The sequence below is a fragment of the Myotis myotis genome, unplaced genomic scaffold, assembly GCF_014108235.1.
Source record: "Myotis myotis isolate mMyoMyo1 unplaced genomic scaffold, mMyoMyo1.p scaffold_m19_p_37, whole genome shotgun sequence".
Taxonomy (NCBI): domain Eukaryota; kingdom Metazoa; phylum Chordata; class Mammalia; order Chiroptera; family Vespertilionidae; genus Myotis; species Myotis myotis.
The window spans coordinates 1,792,542-1,808,147 of NW_023416343.1; the positions used below are offsets into that span (position 1 = coordinate 1,792,542).

Consider the following 15,606-nt stretch of genomic DNA (forward strand, 5'->3'; position numbering starts at 1 on the left):
GGGGCCCCCTAAGCCCGACACACGCTCTCTCCCTCTGGAGATCGACTCTCATCAGCCCAGGGGGCGTGTCGAACAGGAGAGGAGCGCGGGCTCCCCGGGGTGTACCGCAGAGCCAGTGGGGGGCCTCCCGGACCTGAGGGTCCCTGGGAGCTCCCTCCACGCAGGGAGCCGTGCGGGTGTTGGGGACACAGCCGAGCTGCGGTGCAGCCCCATTCCCCTGCCTAAGGAAGGGGGGGGGGGGGGGGGACGGGCAGTCGCTGACTCAGGGAGGGAGGACGCGGGAGGGATCCCCTCCGCCCACATGTCTTCCCACCCAGGTTCTCACTGGGCCACCTCCCGTCCCACCCGAGGACAGCACGTCGGTGACACCGGGAATGTCTCCTGTGCTCCTGCGGGCGCCGACGGGAGGAGCACGGGGGACACGTGTGTCGTGCCTCACAGACTCCTGTCCTGGGCGACGTCGCCTCCAAACACAGAAGTGGGGAGGGGCCGGGGACACCCTGCTCTGGGCCCTGGGCTCGGTGCAGATGCATCGCTTCGTTTCGATTGGGCGCCTCCTGTCGCCTGCGCGCTCACCCGCCGGCGCCCATCGCGGGTGTGCCGAAGCGCACACGGACCACTGCCTGCTCGGCTCCTGCGCACGCGTGCGAGCGTTCCCCACCTTCTTTGTTCTCTGATAAAAAGGAAATTGATCTTTATCTGGATACAATCCTGCCTTTTACACTCGGCACATGCTGCTGGGGGGGGGGGGCGGTCCGCGGGGGGGCGTTTCCAGGGCGTCTTTCACTTTCTTCCTTCTTCTGGGCGCTTCCCAGAAGGCCTCTGCCCACGGCCCGGTCTCCTCGCGTCTCCAGGACTATGAGTCATACGTTTCAGAAGAAGTTTGTGAGGGGGAAAAACAGAAGTTTGGGAAAACCGTGTTTCTCAAGCGCTTTTGACGTTAAAACGTCAAAAGCAGCATCCACCTGCTTCCGCCCAGGTCCGAAGGCCTCCGGCGGCCTGGCTCCTCTTCCCCGGAATGTTCTGGGAGCATCTCTTACCCGCGGCCAGCGGAGGGGGTCGGGCCCACGGGTCAGCAGGCTCCTGGTGGGGAGGCCCTGACCATTTCTCTCCTGCCCCACAGTCCCTGGGGGCCTGTGCCCCTGTCCTGGCAGGATGGGGGTCCCCACCCACCGCACAGCCTCGGGGACCCAGCTCCTCGAGGAGGAAGGCGCTCCCCGGGTGATGTGGGGAGGCCGGGGTCTGAGCGGGGAACTGTCACCGAGGGTGCAGAGACCTGCAGGCGGGGCCAGGCCCTCCCGTGCTCCTGGGCAGGTCTGCCGTCCGCAACCGGAGTCCCGCACCGCAGCCGGCTGCCACGCGTGGTTCCCGAGACAGTGCGGGGGCTCAGCCCGCCTCTCCCATCTGACCGGGGTCCCCGCAGCCCGTCCTCTCGGTGGGCAGCCCCAAGCCAGGCAGGGGCTGCAGGAGGAGGAGGAGGGTCACTCGGGGACCGCCAGGCGCTGGGCACCCGCTGTGCGGCAGGTGCGCGGGCGGCCCCTGGGGACCAAGAAATCACAGTCACTGGACGGATGAACGCCGTCGCCAGCCTCACGTTCTACAAACAACTGCGCTGCACAGGGTCCTCGCGGGAAGCGAGAGTCCAGGAAGAAAAGGACGCGGGGGCCTGAGGGGTGTTTCGGACAGGGAGTCGGGGCCGGTCTCTCTGAGGTCACAGTGGCCTCCGGGAGGAGATCATTCCAGGCGGAGGGCCTGTGGGCACGGACGTCCTGCAGCGGGAGCCAGGCCCCTGCACTGGAGGGACAGACAGGAGGACGGGGAGGGGTGGGAGGGAGCCGAGGACGGAGCCACGGTGCCCGCTGGGCCAGGTCCCAGGCGCCAGGCCTCGGAGGAGTCGGGCTGTGGTTTCGGAAGCTCCCTCTTAGCCTGGGAGGGTTCCCTGTGAGGGGACGTCCCAGGGGCCACGCTCCACGGCCCCCAGTTCTGCAGGAAGTGCAGGGAGATTTGGGGGCAGCAGGTGAGGGCCCGGGTGAAGGCGCTTGGCGTTCACGGCCGCTGCTCCGAGGCCCGCGCCGCTGAGCATCCTGCCGGGCTCTGAGCTTTATTGATTCCCCGGGAAACAGACCACAATTATTTCTGAAAATGGATGGCATATTTGTCCACCCTCTGGAGCAGCTCAGACTCCGACAGATAAAGCGTCAGGAGAAAAATCAAAGAAAATGGAGGTGTCCATAGCGCGGATAGATTTTTCTTTCCTGTTGGCAACGTCCAAGCAACTCGCAGAAAAGCAGGACGGAGCAGGACGGAGGAGCGAGGGGCGCCCGAGGGAGGCGCTGGCCGGAAGGGGCAGCGGGAGCCGCAAGCGGGAGCCACACCTGTTTAAGAGCCATCGATCCTTGTTCTCAGGAGACCCAGCCTCCCGCCGCCGCTGTCGCCTGTCTGGCCCACCCCAGGTTCGGGCCGGAGCCCCGGTGGGCAACGCCAGGGGAGCTGCGACGTCCCCTTTCATACATAAGAGAGTTTGACCCCAAAAGCTGTTGCTCTCTCCTGTCCCATGGTCCCCGGGGGGCCGAGGCCACCGGGTGAGGCACAGCCACCGGTGAACCCGTCCCAGGGCCCACGTCCACATCTAATGAAAGGACAGGGTCCCGGGACACGGGGCCAGATCTCCCCTCCTGTGACAGCCCCGTGGTGGGCGCCTGGGGAGCTGTCCCCATGTCCTGGCAGCCCGATGACCCCCACACCCACCAGCACAGCCTCGGGGGACCCAGCTACCCCTGGGAGCAAAGTGCACCTCTAGAGCCCTGCCATCCTGCACCCGGAAGGCCGCCGGTCAGACGAGGTTCGGACGGGCCTCGATGCAGCAGAAGGAGGCCACCAGCCAAGTGTCCAGGTCACTCCGGGCCTGGACAGCGACCTGGGGGTCGCTCGGGACGGGGAGGGAGAGTGAAGTCCGGGCCCAGGGCCTCGGGGTCAGTTCCACGCACACAGCAGGGTGTGGACGGGCTTGCGGGGGACCGTGACTGTGAGTGACTCCGGCACCCGTGACCCGGGACGGGGCGGCCCCCCGAGCGCTCACCTGTGTGTATCCTCAGGTGCACCTTCAGGTGGTGCGACGTGCGGAAGGTCTTCCCGCAGTACGGACAGTCCTTCATGGCCGAGCCCAGGCTCCGGTCCCGCAGCAGCGCGGGTGGCTGCACGCCGGCCGCTCTCCCCGCCTCCTCGCCGAGGTCTGCAGCGGGGGAAACGTTGGCACGTCACTTCAGCGCCCGTCAAAAGTTGTTCGCACCCAAACTGCTCGCGCCACACAAAGTCAAACATGTCGATACCACACCTGTCTGTCTCGTTCTTTCAATCTGACAGAATGCTGACAATTCATGTATTTCCTTGTTATTCTCCAAAATTATTTCATCTTTCCTATCATCGTCTTAAGCAGCATATGGTACCTTTATATCGAACTGAATTAAACAAGAACAGAAACAGCTGTGTCAGCAGCTGGTCGGATTTCTCCTCTTGCTTAGCTCCTATTAAATATAGTTTTCCCCCCAAAAGTTTAGAAATGGCGGTGTCTGGTTGGATCTGATGAATTTATAAGAGGGACGCGCGGCAGAGCCTGCCACGGGACTGAGGCCGCACTGGCCTCGTATGAAGCGACAAATGAAATGTGGGAAGCGTGTCTGCCGAGTCCCAAAGGCGTGCAGGCCAGGGCTACGCAGGGGACGGGAGGAAACGATCCCAGAAGGTCCTCTCGCCCTTGCAGGCTCCCGCCTGTGGCTGCTGTGACCTCGCGGGAGGGACAAGGAAAAGTCTGGAAACGCAGTTCCGCGATCCGCCCGCGATGCACGCAGACGCATCCACAGGCACGTGCAGGCCTGGCTGGAACTCCGTCACCGTGGAGCACGGAGCCCGAGAACCCGCCTGCAACGCATCGGCACCACGTCCCTCCGCTGCCGTTCACTGTGGAGCCCAACCCGCTAGAAGACGGAGTGAAATACACGCCCGGCCCCTTCTGCGCGGAAAGGATGGGGCACAGGGGACATGAGACGGTGGGAACGTCGGGCATCTGGGGGACGCGGCGGGGCGGGAGCTGGGAGCTGTGTTGGAGGAGAACTGGGGGGCTGCGCGGACCCCCTCACAGACCCCGAGGCCCTCAGGCTCCGAGGCTGGCGGGGTCCTCGCTGGCTCAGCCTCCTCCCACCTCGGGGCCTCACCTGGACCCCCTGTGAGAACAAGGGGACCCTCTGGGGTGACGACAGGCCTGGGCTCTGTGAGAGCGGCACACATGAGACCGGCTCCACGCGAGCGATGGAAACGCGAATCGCTTCCCTCCGCAGCGCCACGCGGCGGGGCTTCCGCGGACCCACAGGCCGTGGCGGACGCAGGCGGGCGCCCTGGCTCTGAGTCGGACGCGTGGTCAAGGCTCCGTGGAGACGCTCCGGCTCGGAGCCCCGTTTCTGCGCTCAGACTGCCCGCGACGAGTCACCCCGAAAGTCCTCCGAGGGCTCAAGCCCTCCCTGCGCTCCCGACCCCCCTACCCGCCGGGGAGCTGTTCTCAGGGCCTGGTGGTCCGGCACCCTTTTCCTGATGATCCGCCACACGTGCAACTCGCCCCGCCCAGCACCAGGTGTGGGGTCGTCCACACGCACGTGCAAAGGCTACCGACGATGGCCACGGACGAGGGCACACGGGCACCAGAGCGTGAGCGGTGCCACGGCTAACCCGTGCCAGGGGCCACCTCTGTCCTACGGCGCCCGTGTCCAAGAGCCCAGGAGAACGATGGCCAGACGTCCGACCAAGTCACCCCGCTGGGTTTAAACAGCTGCAATGCCCGCTCCTGCCGCCCGCCCGCCCGCCAGCCCCAACCCTCAGCACCGGCACTGGCCTCCCAGCCTCGCTCGGCCTCAGACGCGCTGGGACCGTGAGGTCAGCGCAAACCACCAGTGAGACGCCCGGCCGGGCTGGGCCACCCGAGGGCCCTGCTTCCGCCAGGCGGCCGGCAGCTCTCAGCTCGAATCACCAGCAGCACTAGGTGCCGGGAGGCTGTGGGCTTCTCACCTCCTTCGTCCTCACCTAGGATATGCCTCCCATTGCTTTTCAGAGAGAGTGGGAAGGAGGGGAGCAGGGAGGGAGGGGAGAGAGAGGGAGACACATCCGTGGGAGAGACACGTGGACGGGCTGCCTCCCGCACCAGCCCCGACTGGGGCCCAGATCAAACCTGCAAGCCAGGTGCATGCCCCCGACCGGGAACAGGAGCCTGGGCCCTTTTCTTTTAAAAAATATTTTCATTGATTTCAGAGAGGAAGGGAGAGGGAGAGAGAGAGAGAGAGAGAAAGAGAGAGAGAGAGAAACATCAATGATGAGGGAGAATCATGGATCGGCTGCCTCCTGCACGCCCCCCACTGGGGATGGAGCCCATAACCCGGGCACATGCCCTGACTAGGAATCGAACCGTGACCTGGAGGTTCATAGGTCAGTGCTCAACCACGGAGCCAGGCCCGCGGGGCAGGCGTGGACGTTTGCCGCCCTGTTCCTGCGGGTCCTCGTGTTCCGTGATCTGCACGTGGGCACAGCCCCCAAGTCTCCCTCCAACAAGCCCTTAGTGACACGGCAGCGGGGCCGTCGGACAGTCAGGCAGAAAGGAGGGGACTGGACGGAGCAGAGCCGAGCGGCGGGGGACGGTCCACGGCGGCTCCGGCTGCCCCTGCCCGGGCACCTCAGCGATGAGCACAGATAAGGCCGCAGCCTGGAGCGTTCGTGTGTGTGTGTGGGGGGGGGGGGGGGGAGCAGGGAGTGGGCGCCTGACTGTCGTCACGCGGAGCGATGGCCTGGCTCAGCTGCCTTTCATCTCTCCGTCGTGGACATGTGTGGCCCAATAAAGAGAATACATTTCTAAGATAAACAGCTTTCTTTGCAGATTTAAGAATCTAATTTTCACTTTACACAGAAATGGAATTTTTTTTTTTTGGAGGGCCAGAAGGCCCGTGGCGTTTACTCTGAGACTAAATCCAAGTGGAAAAACAAACTCTGAGCAACGATGAAGGGGACGGTGGGTGGTCCCGGGAAGTGTCCGGAGGGGCCGCGAGCCAAGCGCAGGGACAGGATGGCTGAGGACGCTCGGCTGGGCCTTGTGCGGGGACCTCGAGCCCCCGGGGTTCGCTCAGAGGCCGACACCTGAAGCCTCGTCCCCCGTCTGAAGGCGCTGACGGCTGTCCTTCCCCAGGACACCGGGTGGAGGCCTGAGGCTCGGCCTGCCGCCCCTGTGAGCCCCCCCCCCCGCCCCCCCCCCAGCCAGGAAGCAATCCGGGTCCTGGTTACAGACAGTCCGATGGCCCCGCCCCCCAGGGAGCGGGCGGTGGAAAGGAGGGAGCACTTTACATATCACAGCTGCAGTCCTCGGTCAGACCTTGTGGGGGGCAAGCCTTCCGAGAACTGTCCTCCACAATCTATTTCTTCCTCCAGGCAGATGCGTTCCCTAGGTTTTCCAGGGACGGAAGGAGGACGTGTGGATGGAGGTCAGCCTCAGACCTGTCACCTGCTCCTCCGTGCTCGTCTGGACCTGGAGTGATCCTGGGACCGCCTGGCTGCGGCTGGAGGCCGCCTCCTTCTCCTGGCCTCCCTGGATGGGGAAATGGCTGGGGAAGACCCCTGGGACCGTGCACGCCCCGCACTGGGGATGGAGCCCACCACTGGGCATGTGCTCTGACCAAGAATCGAACCAGTGACAACCTGGCTCATAGGTCGATGCTCAAACCCTGAGCCACGCCAGCCGGGCTGGGACCCTGATTCATTTCTCAACCCCACGAAGCAATATGGGATCCGGTCCTCAGAAATGGAGTCGGGTATGGGCGCAACCATCATACTCCAGAGGGAACGGGCTGCAGGGGTCTCCCTTCCCGGGTCCCAGCCTAGAGCAGGTGAATGGTGACAGGTGAGCTGTACCAGGTACCAGAAACCCCGCACGCTCTCCCCTGCTCCCACAGGCTGGGAGTGTTTGCTGAAAAAGAGCAGAGAGGCCCAGTGTCCAGGTTACCCGGCCAATTCAGAGTGACTCGGAGAACAGAGCCAGAGAGCAAACAGCGGAACAAAGAGAGGCTTCAAGCCCCTTTGCATCGGGCCTGTCTTCTCAGTTCTCCCTTCCTCCTTACCCGCCCCGGGCCCAGAAGTGCAACTTGGAAACATTTCCTTTCAAAACAATTATAAGGAGGGTGTTGGTGGTATTGACGATGATGATGGTGTTGATGGTGATGGTGATGACGATAATAATGGTGATGGTGATGGTGGTGGTGGTGATGGTTATAATGATGGTGATGATGGTGATGGTGGTGATGGTGGTGGTGGTGATGGTGGTGGTGATGGTGGTGGTGATGATGGTGATGGTGGTGGTGATGATGGTGGTAATGATGATGGTGGTGATGGTGATGATGGTGATGATGGTGGTAATGATGATGGTGGTGATGGTGATGATGGTGGTGGTGATGGTGGTGGTGATGGTGGTGGTGGTGATGGTGGTGGTGATGATGGTGATGGTGGTGGTGATGATGGTGGTAATGATGATGGTGGTGATGGTGATGGTGGTGGTGGTGATGGTGGTGGTGATGATGGTGGTGGTGATGGTGGTGGTGGTGATGGTGGTGGTGATGATGGTGATGGTGGTGGTGATGATGGTGGTAATGATGATGGTGGTGATGGTGATGATGGTGGTGGTGATGGTGGTGGTGATGATGGTGGTGGTGATGGTGGTGGTGGTGATGGTGGTGGTGATGATGGTGATGGTGGTGGTGATGATGGTGATGGTGGTGGTGGTGATGGTGGTGGTGATGATGGTGGTGGTGATGGTGGTGGTGGTGATGGTGGTGGTGATGATGGTGATGGTGGTGGTGATGATGGTGGTAATGATGATGGTGGTGATGGTGATGATGGTGATAAGTTCATACAGTGACTGGAGAGTTCTCTCAGCAGCCTCACCTGGATAAGGTAGCTGTCTGTATACCTGAGCATTCATTTATCATGTATACCACGAACTAGCCATGGTATTTTAATTTTTATGGAATTTCTAGTATAACAATAAATACATTCTCCTAGATGAGTTGTCAATTTGCAAAGAGCCTTGTGCAAAGAATACCACAGAAGTCTGAATCTCAATTCATTCATGAAAAAACACACACTATTTTTGGAGTCTAAGGGATGAGCAGGACACCAAAAAATTACATCTTTCTTCATTTCTTTGCCCCCATATCGCAGTCTTTAAAGTCTTCTCAGGGGAGAAGAAATGACTCTCTGGAGAAAGTCCAAAAGAATGCACAGCTCCTCTTAAAAGCTTAACACTTTCCTAGCTTTGACAACTCTAACATGAATAGACTCAAATGAAACCACGATTACTGCGGTAGATTCCTAGGTGAGAGTTCCTTTATTTTTTAAAGTTATTTAAATGAGTGGTCTGCGGAGAAACTGTGACATTCCTGTGAACAATTCTACTTCACTCGGGAAGATCCAGGCCTCGGTCCGTGCTGGTTTGGTGTCTGTTGTTTCTTCAGAGTTCCCTGGCTTATGATGGCCATATATAGTCATGCAAAAAGGCTAAACATGAATATGGATTGGCAACGTGTTTGTTTGAATAGAGAGATATTTTTGTCCTCTTAGGGGAAGGCAAGAGCCAGCTGCCCTCGGGTCTCAGGACCGGGGATGGGGCTGGGATCACGGGGACGCCACCCCCCCATCCGCCGCCCCGGAGCTCACCAGCCCATTTCCGTGTGTCCAGGTGTGGAGGTGGAGAGGGGGTGTCCCTATCGCTGCCTTTTTTTCACCTTTGACCCACACTCAAACTGTGCATTTCTGCATTTGGCAAGATAGGATTTCGGGAACTGGGGAAATAGGTCATAAAAAGGCTAAAGTTTGGAGAAAAAAAACATGTAAGATACTGGGATCTCAAATAGCTTCTCTAAAGCAACATTTTGATGAGTTAAGTGAAAATGAATCAGAAACACATGGATTAAATTTCCCTTAACATACACAAGGGCTCCGACATCAAGCGCTTCGGGCCAAATGTGTTCCTGGTTTTACGGAGCCCAGAGCCCTCTCCTGACTGTCGGGGGAGCGTGGCACCCTGCTGGCGACGGGGCCACCCATGGGTCTCTCTCCTCTGGTGTTCTGTAACCTGCCGTGGGCGACATCTTCTGTGCTCCCTGCGTGCCCGGTCTCCCAGGGCCCTCAGGACCGGCTGTGGGTGGCACTCCTAGGCCCCAGCTTGGGGACTGTAGACATGGCAGGCAGGATGTGGGGACACCGGGTGTGACGGGTCTCCTGGGGCTCTGCACCCCCTCTCTCCCCTCTGGCTTATCAGGGGTGCAGGCTGGAACCCGCCCTAGAGACCACTGGGGTGACCATGGCCTGAGCAGGCCCACCATGACCCGGCTGGACGAGGAGGGCAGGCTGGAGGGGGCGGTCAGGGCGCGGCACCTCCGGGGAAAAAGCCTGGTAGCCAGCAGGGGAGGGACGGCCCCATCCTTCTCAGGGTCCTCAGCCCCACCCACAGGGCCCCCCTACTGCTCTGACCTCACTGCCCCCTGCTGTCCTCAGCACCCACCTTCTCTTCTCCTTGGACCTCCCCAGGGGTGGGGAACGTCTGGCCCGCGAGCCATTTAAGGCCCATGAAACCACTTGTTCTGGCCCTGCCACGGGATCGGGGTGAGCTCATCAAACGTTTGCCCAAACAGAGCAGGCTCATTTTTACCTCCTTATTCATTTATCTTTAATGTATTTTTATTGACTTCAGAGAGGAAGGGAGACGGAGAGAAAGATAGACACATCAGTGATGAGAGAGAACCAGGATGGACTGCCTCCTGCACGCCCCACACTGGGGATCAAGCCCGCAACCCGGGCCTGTGCCCTGACCGGGAATGGAACCCTGACCTCCTGGGTCACAGGTCGACGCTCAGCACGGAGCCACCAGCCTGGCGAGCAGGGTAATGTTGAGGGGAAGATGGTGAATGGCCTAGAATGACGCTATAAACACCCAAACGGCCCGTGAGCTGGTTCCAACCTGGGGCTTGGCTCCGGCTGCCCCTCCCCGGGGACTCTCCAAAGACACCTGCTCCCGGCGGGTCCCTGAGCACCGCCACCTGCAGGCGGCTCCCCACGCCCCGCTCTCGGCATCGCCCTCTGCTTTGCTCCTTCCTGGCACCCGCCGCCTCCCTGCACACTCTGGCCAAAGGGTCTGGCTGCTCCCCGCCCGGCCTGCCCCGGACACCAGCCCCGCACAACAGGGACCTTCGCCGCTGTGTGGGTCACATCCCTGGCATGTGGTGGGCGCTCAGGTCAGAACACGTGCTCAACCCAAACTTTTAAAAAACTGTACATACTTTTCCAGTAAATTCAAGAATCTGAGTGGGCCAGCAAGTGGAAGTCGGAAGCTGAGATCAGCCTGGGAGGAAAGGCCCCAGGCACCCGCAAAACCCCAGGAACTCCCCACAGTGCTCAGCACCTCCAGGGCCTGTGGTGTGACGCCAGCGGGAGGGCAGGCGGTCGGGGTGCCCGTGCCCGGGGGGCTTCCTGGAGGCGGAGGCCTGGGGGGGGAGGGGTCTCCGGTCCCTCCTGTCCAGGTGGAAGGAGCCACAAGCACAGGCGTGACCAGCACGGCCACGGACCAGCTTTCTCGGGGGAGGGAGGGAGGGAGGGGAGGGAGGGAGGGAGGGGCGGGGCCACGGACCAGCTTTCTCGGGGGGAGGGGGGAGGGGCGGGGCCACGGACCAGCTTTCTGGGGGGAGGGAGGGAGGGGCGGGGCCACGGACCAGCTTTCTCGGGGGAGGGAGGGAGGGGCGGGGCCACGGACCAGCTTTCTCGGGGGGAGGGGGGAGGGGCGGGGCCACGGACCAGCTTTCTGGGGGGGGAGGGGCGGGGCCACGGACCAGCTTTCTCAGGGGAGGGAGGGAGGGGCGGGGCCATGGACCAGCTTTCTCGGGGGAAGGGGGGAGGGGCGGGGCCACGGACCAGCTTTCTCGGGGGGAAGGGGGGAGGGGCGGGGCCACGGACCAGCTTTCGCGGGGGAGGGGAGGGGGGGAGGGGCGGGGCCACGGACCAGCTTTCTGGGGGGGAGGGGGGAGGGGCGGGGCCACGGACCAGCTTTCTGGGGGGGAGGGGGGAGGGGCGGGGCCACGGACCAGCTTTCTGGGGGGGGAGGGGGGAGGGGCGGGGCCACGGACCAGCTTTCTGGGGGGGAAGGGGGGAGGGGCGGGGCCACGGACCAGCTTTCTCGGGGGGAAGGGGGGGAGGGGCGGCGCCACGGACCAGCTTTCTCGGGGGGAAGGGGGCGGGGCGCGCTGTGGGGCACTTTAGTCTCCCACTTCTTCCCTCCAAGCCGAGGCCTGGCTGCCACGAGGAGACACTGAAGAGACATTCACCAACAAAAGAGTCTAGTGAGACAGATATGCTTAAGCAAAGCCACACCCCGATCACCCTCATAATTATTGCAACATATCTGGGGTGCCTTCCCTGTTTCATAATTTAAATTAAGGACTTTTTTCTTCCTGTAAAAGAAAAAACAACTATAGAAGCCTCTACTTCCAAATAAAGCATAACTTGCCCTAAGATTTCTCCATAATTTATTTTCTTAAAAAAACCCCATACTCTATAGCTTTTAAGATCCTTTTAAGATAATTTACAGCACCCCCACTTTAGGGTGGGGTGGGGGGGAGAGAGATCGGAGTGAATCTCGCCTGCCTGTTCCAAGGAACTCCTCCTCCTCCCTCCGCGGCCCTGAGACGCTGGACGGAGCTTTTGAAAGTGAACTTGGTCTGTCGCCGACACCTGTGGGGCCGGCTTTCCCCTGGGAACCCGTGAGCTGAGTGAGGGGAAGGCGGGCGGGGGGACCAGGCCCGCCGGGAGCGGGGTTCTGCCGGGCTCTCTTTCAAACAGAGAAGACACCTAAGCACCTCACCGCCTCCCTCATTTAAGCGCGGGCGGAAGGCAGGTCCCCGATGGACGCCGGCCGAGCCTCTCTCTGGAGCCGGGCGAGTGATCCGGGCCTTTCATACAGCCGCTCCAATTATTGTAAAAGTCATCGGGCGCCTTATAACCACAAATATTGACAGTTTACTGCACAACACATCCCTGACATTTGAAGGTCACACCATACATAATACAGACTCTTTCATAAGAGTGTCGGGAACAAAGAGATACATGATAAGCAATTACCTCCCGGCTCGCGTGTCCGCACTGCCCGGGCCGACTCGAGGTTACGTGGGAGGCACGTGCCCCATTTTACATAAACCAGCAAGCGGCGCGCGGCTGCTGGGACGGATAATTGTGCAATGGCTCAGGGACGGGCTGCCGGGGGAGGGACAGGCCTGGGCCTGGCATCCGGGACCTCCCCCTCCGACGTGGGGTCACAATGCCGCTTGGCCACGGAGGGCCCTGCCTCACTTCCCAATCAGGTTCCCCCCAAAGCCACTGAACATAACAGAGTCACGTACGGCCTACTTTCTCAGATGGGTCTGCGTGTGGCTGAAAGGAATTTTAAATATAGATTTTTATTGATTTCAGAGAGGAGGGGAGAGGGAGAGAGATAGAAACATCCAAGATGAGAGAGAATCGGGGACCGGCTGCCTCCTGCATGCCCCCTCCTGGAGATCGAGCCCGAAACCCGGTCTGTGCCCTGACGGGGAATTGAACCATGACCTCCTGGTTCATAGGTTGATGCTCAACCCCTGAGTCACGTCAGCCGGGCTGGCTGAAAGGAATTTTAAAGATGCACCCAGCCCTGGCCGCTTTGGCTCAGTGGATAGAGCGTCAGCCTGCAGACTGAAGGGTCCCGGGTTCAATTCCCAGTCGGGGCACATGCCTGGGTTGCGGGCTCATCCCCAGAGTGGGGCGTGCAGGCGGTAGCCGATCCATGATTCTCTCTCATCATTGATATTTCTCTCTCCCTCCCTCTCCCCTCCTCTCTGAAATCAATAAAAATATTAAAATAAAAAAGATGCACCCAGTCCCAGGCTGGCGACCTCACACTGCCCGTCCCCAAGGCTGTGGCACCCACAGACACCACCGCACAGGCGTGTGGTCGCCGGGCACAGGGAAGACCAGGGCGCAGTCCCTGAAGGCTCTGCGGAGCCGAGGCTACGGGAACCTTCTAGGGGAACCTTCTAGGCACCGTCTGCTCGCTGCCCCTTCCCTGAAAGCTGCTCGGCCTCATCCCCCTTCCTGGCTGAGGCTGGACGGGAAGGTTTAAATGACAGACTAAGCAAAGACTTCAGGGGAAACCAAGTCTGGGGGGGTGGAATCCTGAGCCAATGACACGGCTGCGCTGAGGTTCGGTTTCCTCATCCGTAACACGGGACAGTCACCTTCATTTCCCACGGCCCCTGGCGCAGAAGGCGCTCCCGTCACAGCCGCCCCTGCCGCCAGCGTGGCCAAAGGGACGCCTGCTGTGCAGGGATGGACGCCGCGTGGGGACCGGGGCCTCAGGGCGCCCCCCCCCCCCGTCCCCGCCAGCTCTAAGGTGTGGGACTGCTAGGGGCAGAAGCGGAATATGGGGAACTAATCACAACCCTAAGAAACAGGAGCCCTGCTCGGTGAGCCTGGCGGTTCTGTTCTGATCAGAGGCACCTGCTCACCTGCCGGGCGCTGTGCGCTGGGCCTGGCGCTCCCGTCGGAGCGCGGTCCCTCCCCGTCCCGAGAGCCGCCTGTCGTGATGGGAGGGTTGACAGCCTCGTGGCTGACACAGTCTCGCCCCGGAGGCCCCTGCCCTTTACAGCCCCTACCCCTCTGCCTGTGACCTGGTCCCGGGGCACCTGGAGGTGCCCGCCCTCTGCCTGTGACCTGGTCCCGGGGCGCCTGGAGGTGCCGCCCTCTGCCTGTGACCTGGTCCCGGGGCGCCTGGAGGTGCCCGCCCTCTGCCTGTGACTTGGTCCCGGGGCGCCTGGAGGTGCCCACCCTCAGCCTGTGGCCTGGTCCCGGGGCGCCTGGAGGTGCCTGACTCTGCGACACACACCCCCTCCCCAGCATGACTTGTAACCTGTAATGATTATCCCGCACCCACTTCCCACGCCTGTAATTCCTACGTCCCCAGGGAATCTTTGTCCTCCTGCCCTACAGAAGCACTGGCTTATGGGGGGCAGGCAGAGCAGATGTCTGTGGCTGGCCGGCTGCTCTCCCTCGCTGCCAGCGGGATTGGGGTAAACGCTCACCTAGGCCTCAACCCCGTCTCTGCTTCATTGGCTCAGGTAGCCACAGGCAGCCCGGACCCCTCGGCTGTGCGGTTACAGAACAGCAACGGCACTGCTCTCCTGAAAAGCCTGGCTCCGAGCCGTCCCTCCAAAACCCCACAGACCAGGCACTTCTCCAACCGAACAGTGGAAACCAATTCAGGCCCCGACGGAGCTTCGAGTCCTCGAGGATCTTTAATCACAGACGAAGCTGCGGGTCGTTAGAATCACCCCAAACTCCCTTCAACACGGCACGAAGGGCCGCTGCTTGGGAAACATATATATCTCTGTACGTGCGTGTGAAACGCAAACCCATCCGGAGAGCGGGCGGTATGGACATAAATAATCGGCAAACCGTCAAGATAAACAAAAGCCCCCCCTCCCCCCCCGCAAGACGGATCTCAGCTTCATTTCCAGAACGAACGCCCTAAAATTTAAGACGCGGGACCCAAATGATTTCTGGAGAGAGGACGTGTTTATTAGCATTAAATCCCGGGAAAGGGGCCTGCCTTGTGAGGAACACATTTTTGCATCTGAAAAGCAGGCCTGTTTAGCATGTGTGTGTTTCTTTAAGGAGCTATTCCGTGTCAGGGGGGAGCGGGAGGCCGGCCCACGTGATCCCGGGGTTGCTATGGTAAATATGCATTTTTTATTGAAGAGTAAACAGTGGCAGGAAACAAGTGTCAGTTGCCAGCTCGGAAGTCACTGCCATTTTTGAGCTGAACCGAGGGATCCGGGCCCTTTTCCTGGGAGAGCCTCCCCGGGAGGCACGCGGGCTCGGGACGGCAATGGGGGCGTGTAAAACACGTGCCGGACGCGCCCACGCGCGCAGTGATAGAGACTTTAGAGGACGTATAAAAATTAGCAAGAAAATAACAAAAAAACCGATCCAGCTTGCCCATCACACGTCTCTCTCTGGAGATGTGCTGCCCGGCTCTGGCCTTGGCCCAGGGCACAGACAACACGGGGTCTTGGCGCCCGGGCGGCCTGGCTCAGTGGTGAGCGTCGACCTGTGAACCAGGTCACGGTTCGATTCCCGGTCAGGGCACAGGCCTGGGTTGCGGGCTCGGTCCCTAGCAGGGGGCACACAGGAGGCAGCTGATCCATGTGGATGTTTCCATCTCTCTCTCCCTCTCCCTTCCTCGCTCTCTAAAATCAATAAAAACATATATTTTTTTTAAAGTACCCGGTGTGGGCACGTGTCTCAAGGCGAACTTCTCAGGCTCCGGGAAGCCCCCAGCCCAGCCCTGAGGAAGCTGGACCGGGGACGAGTTCCCAAGTAGCAAGATGCCAGGCCTCCCCGGCAGCCCCGAAGCAGGGGCAGCCCTGCCCGTGGGACAAGGGACCGGGCTGGACCCTCGTGTCTGCCAGGCCCCGGGAGACTTGGAGCCTGCCCGCCTGCGGGGCC

The 15,606-nt window shown here is 61.0% G+C and overlaps 1 protein-coding gene across 2 annotated transcripts in view; it reads right to left on the reverse strand.

The window, feature by feature from the left end:
- The window catches only part of ZNF536 (zinc finger protein 536), a 196,228-nt gene that overhangs the window by 96,479 nt on the left and 84,143 nt on the right, over window positions 1–15,606 (reverse strand). For both annotated transcript variants that reach the window (XM_036303531.1, XM_036303532.1), the window contains exon 3: window positions 3,080–3,232. In XM_036303531.1, coding sequence (XP_036159424.1) covers window positions 3,080–3,232 — 153 coding nt within the window. The remainder of the gene's footprint in view (window positions 1–3,079; window positions 3,233–15,606) is intronic.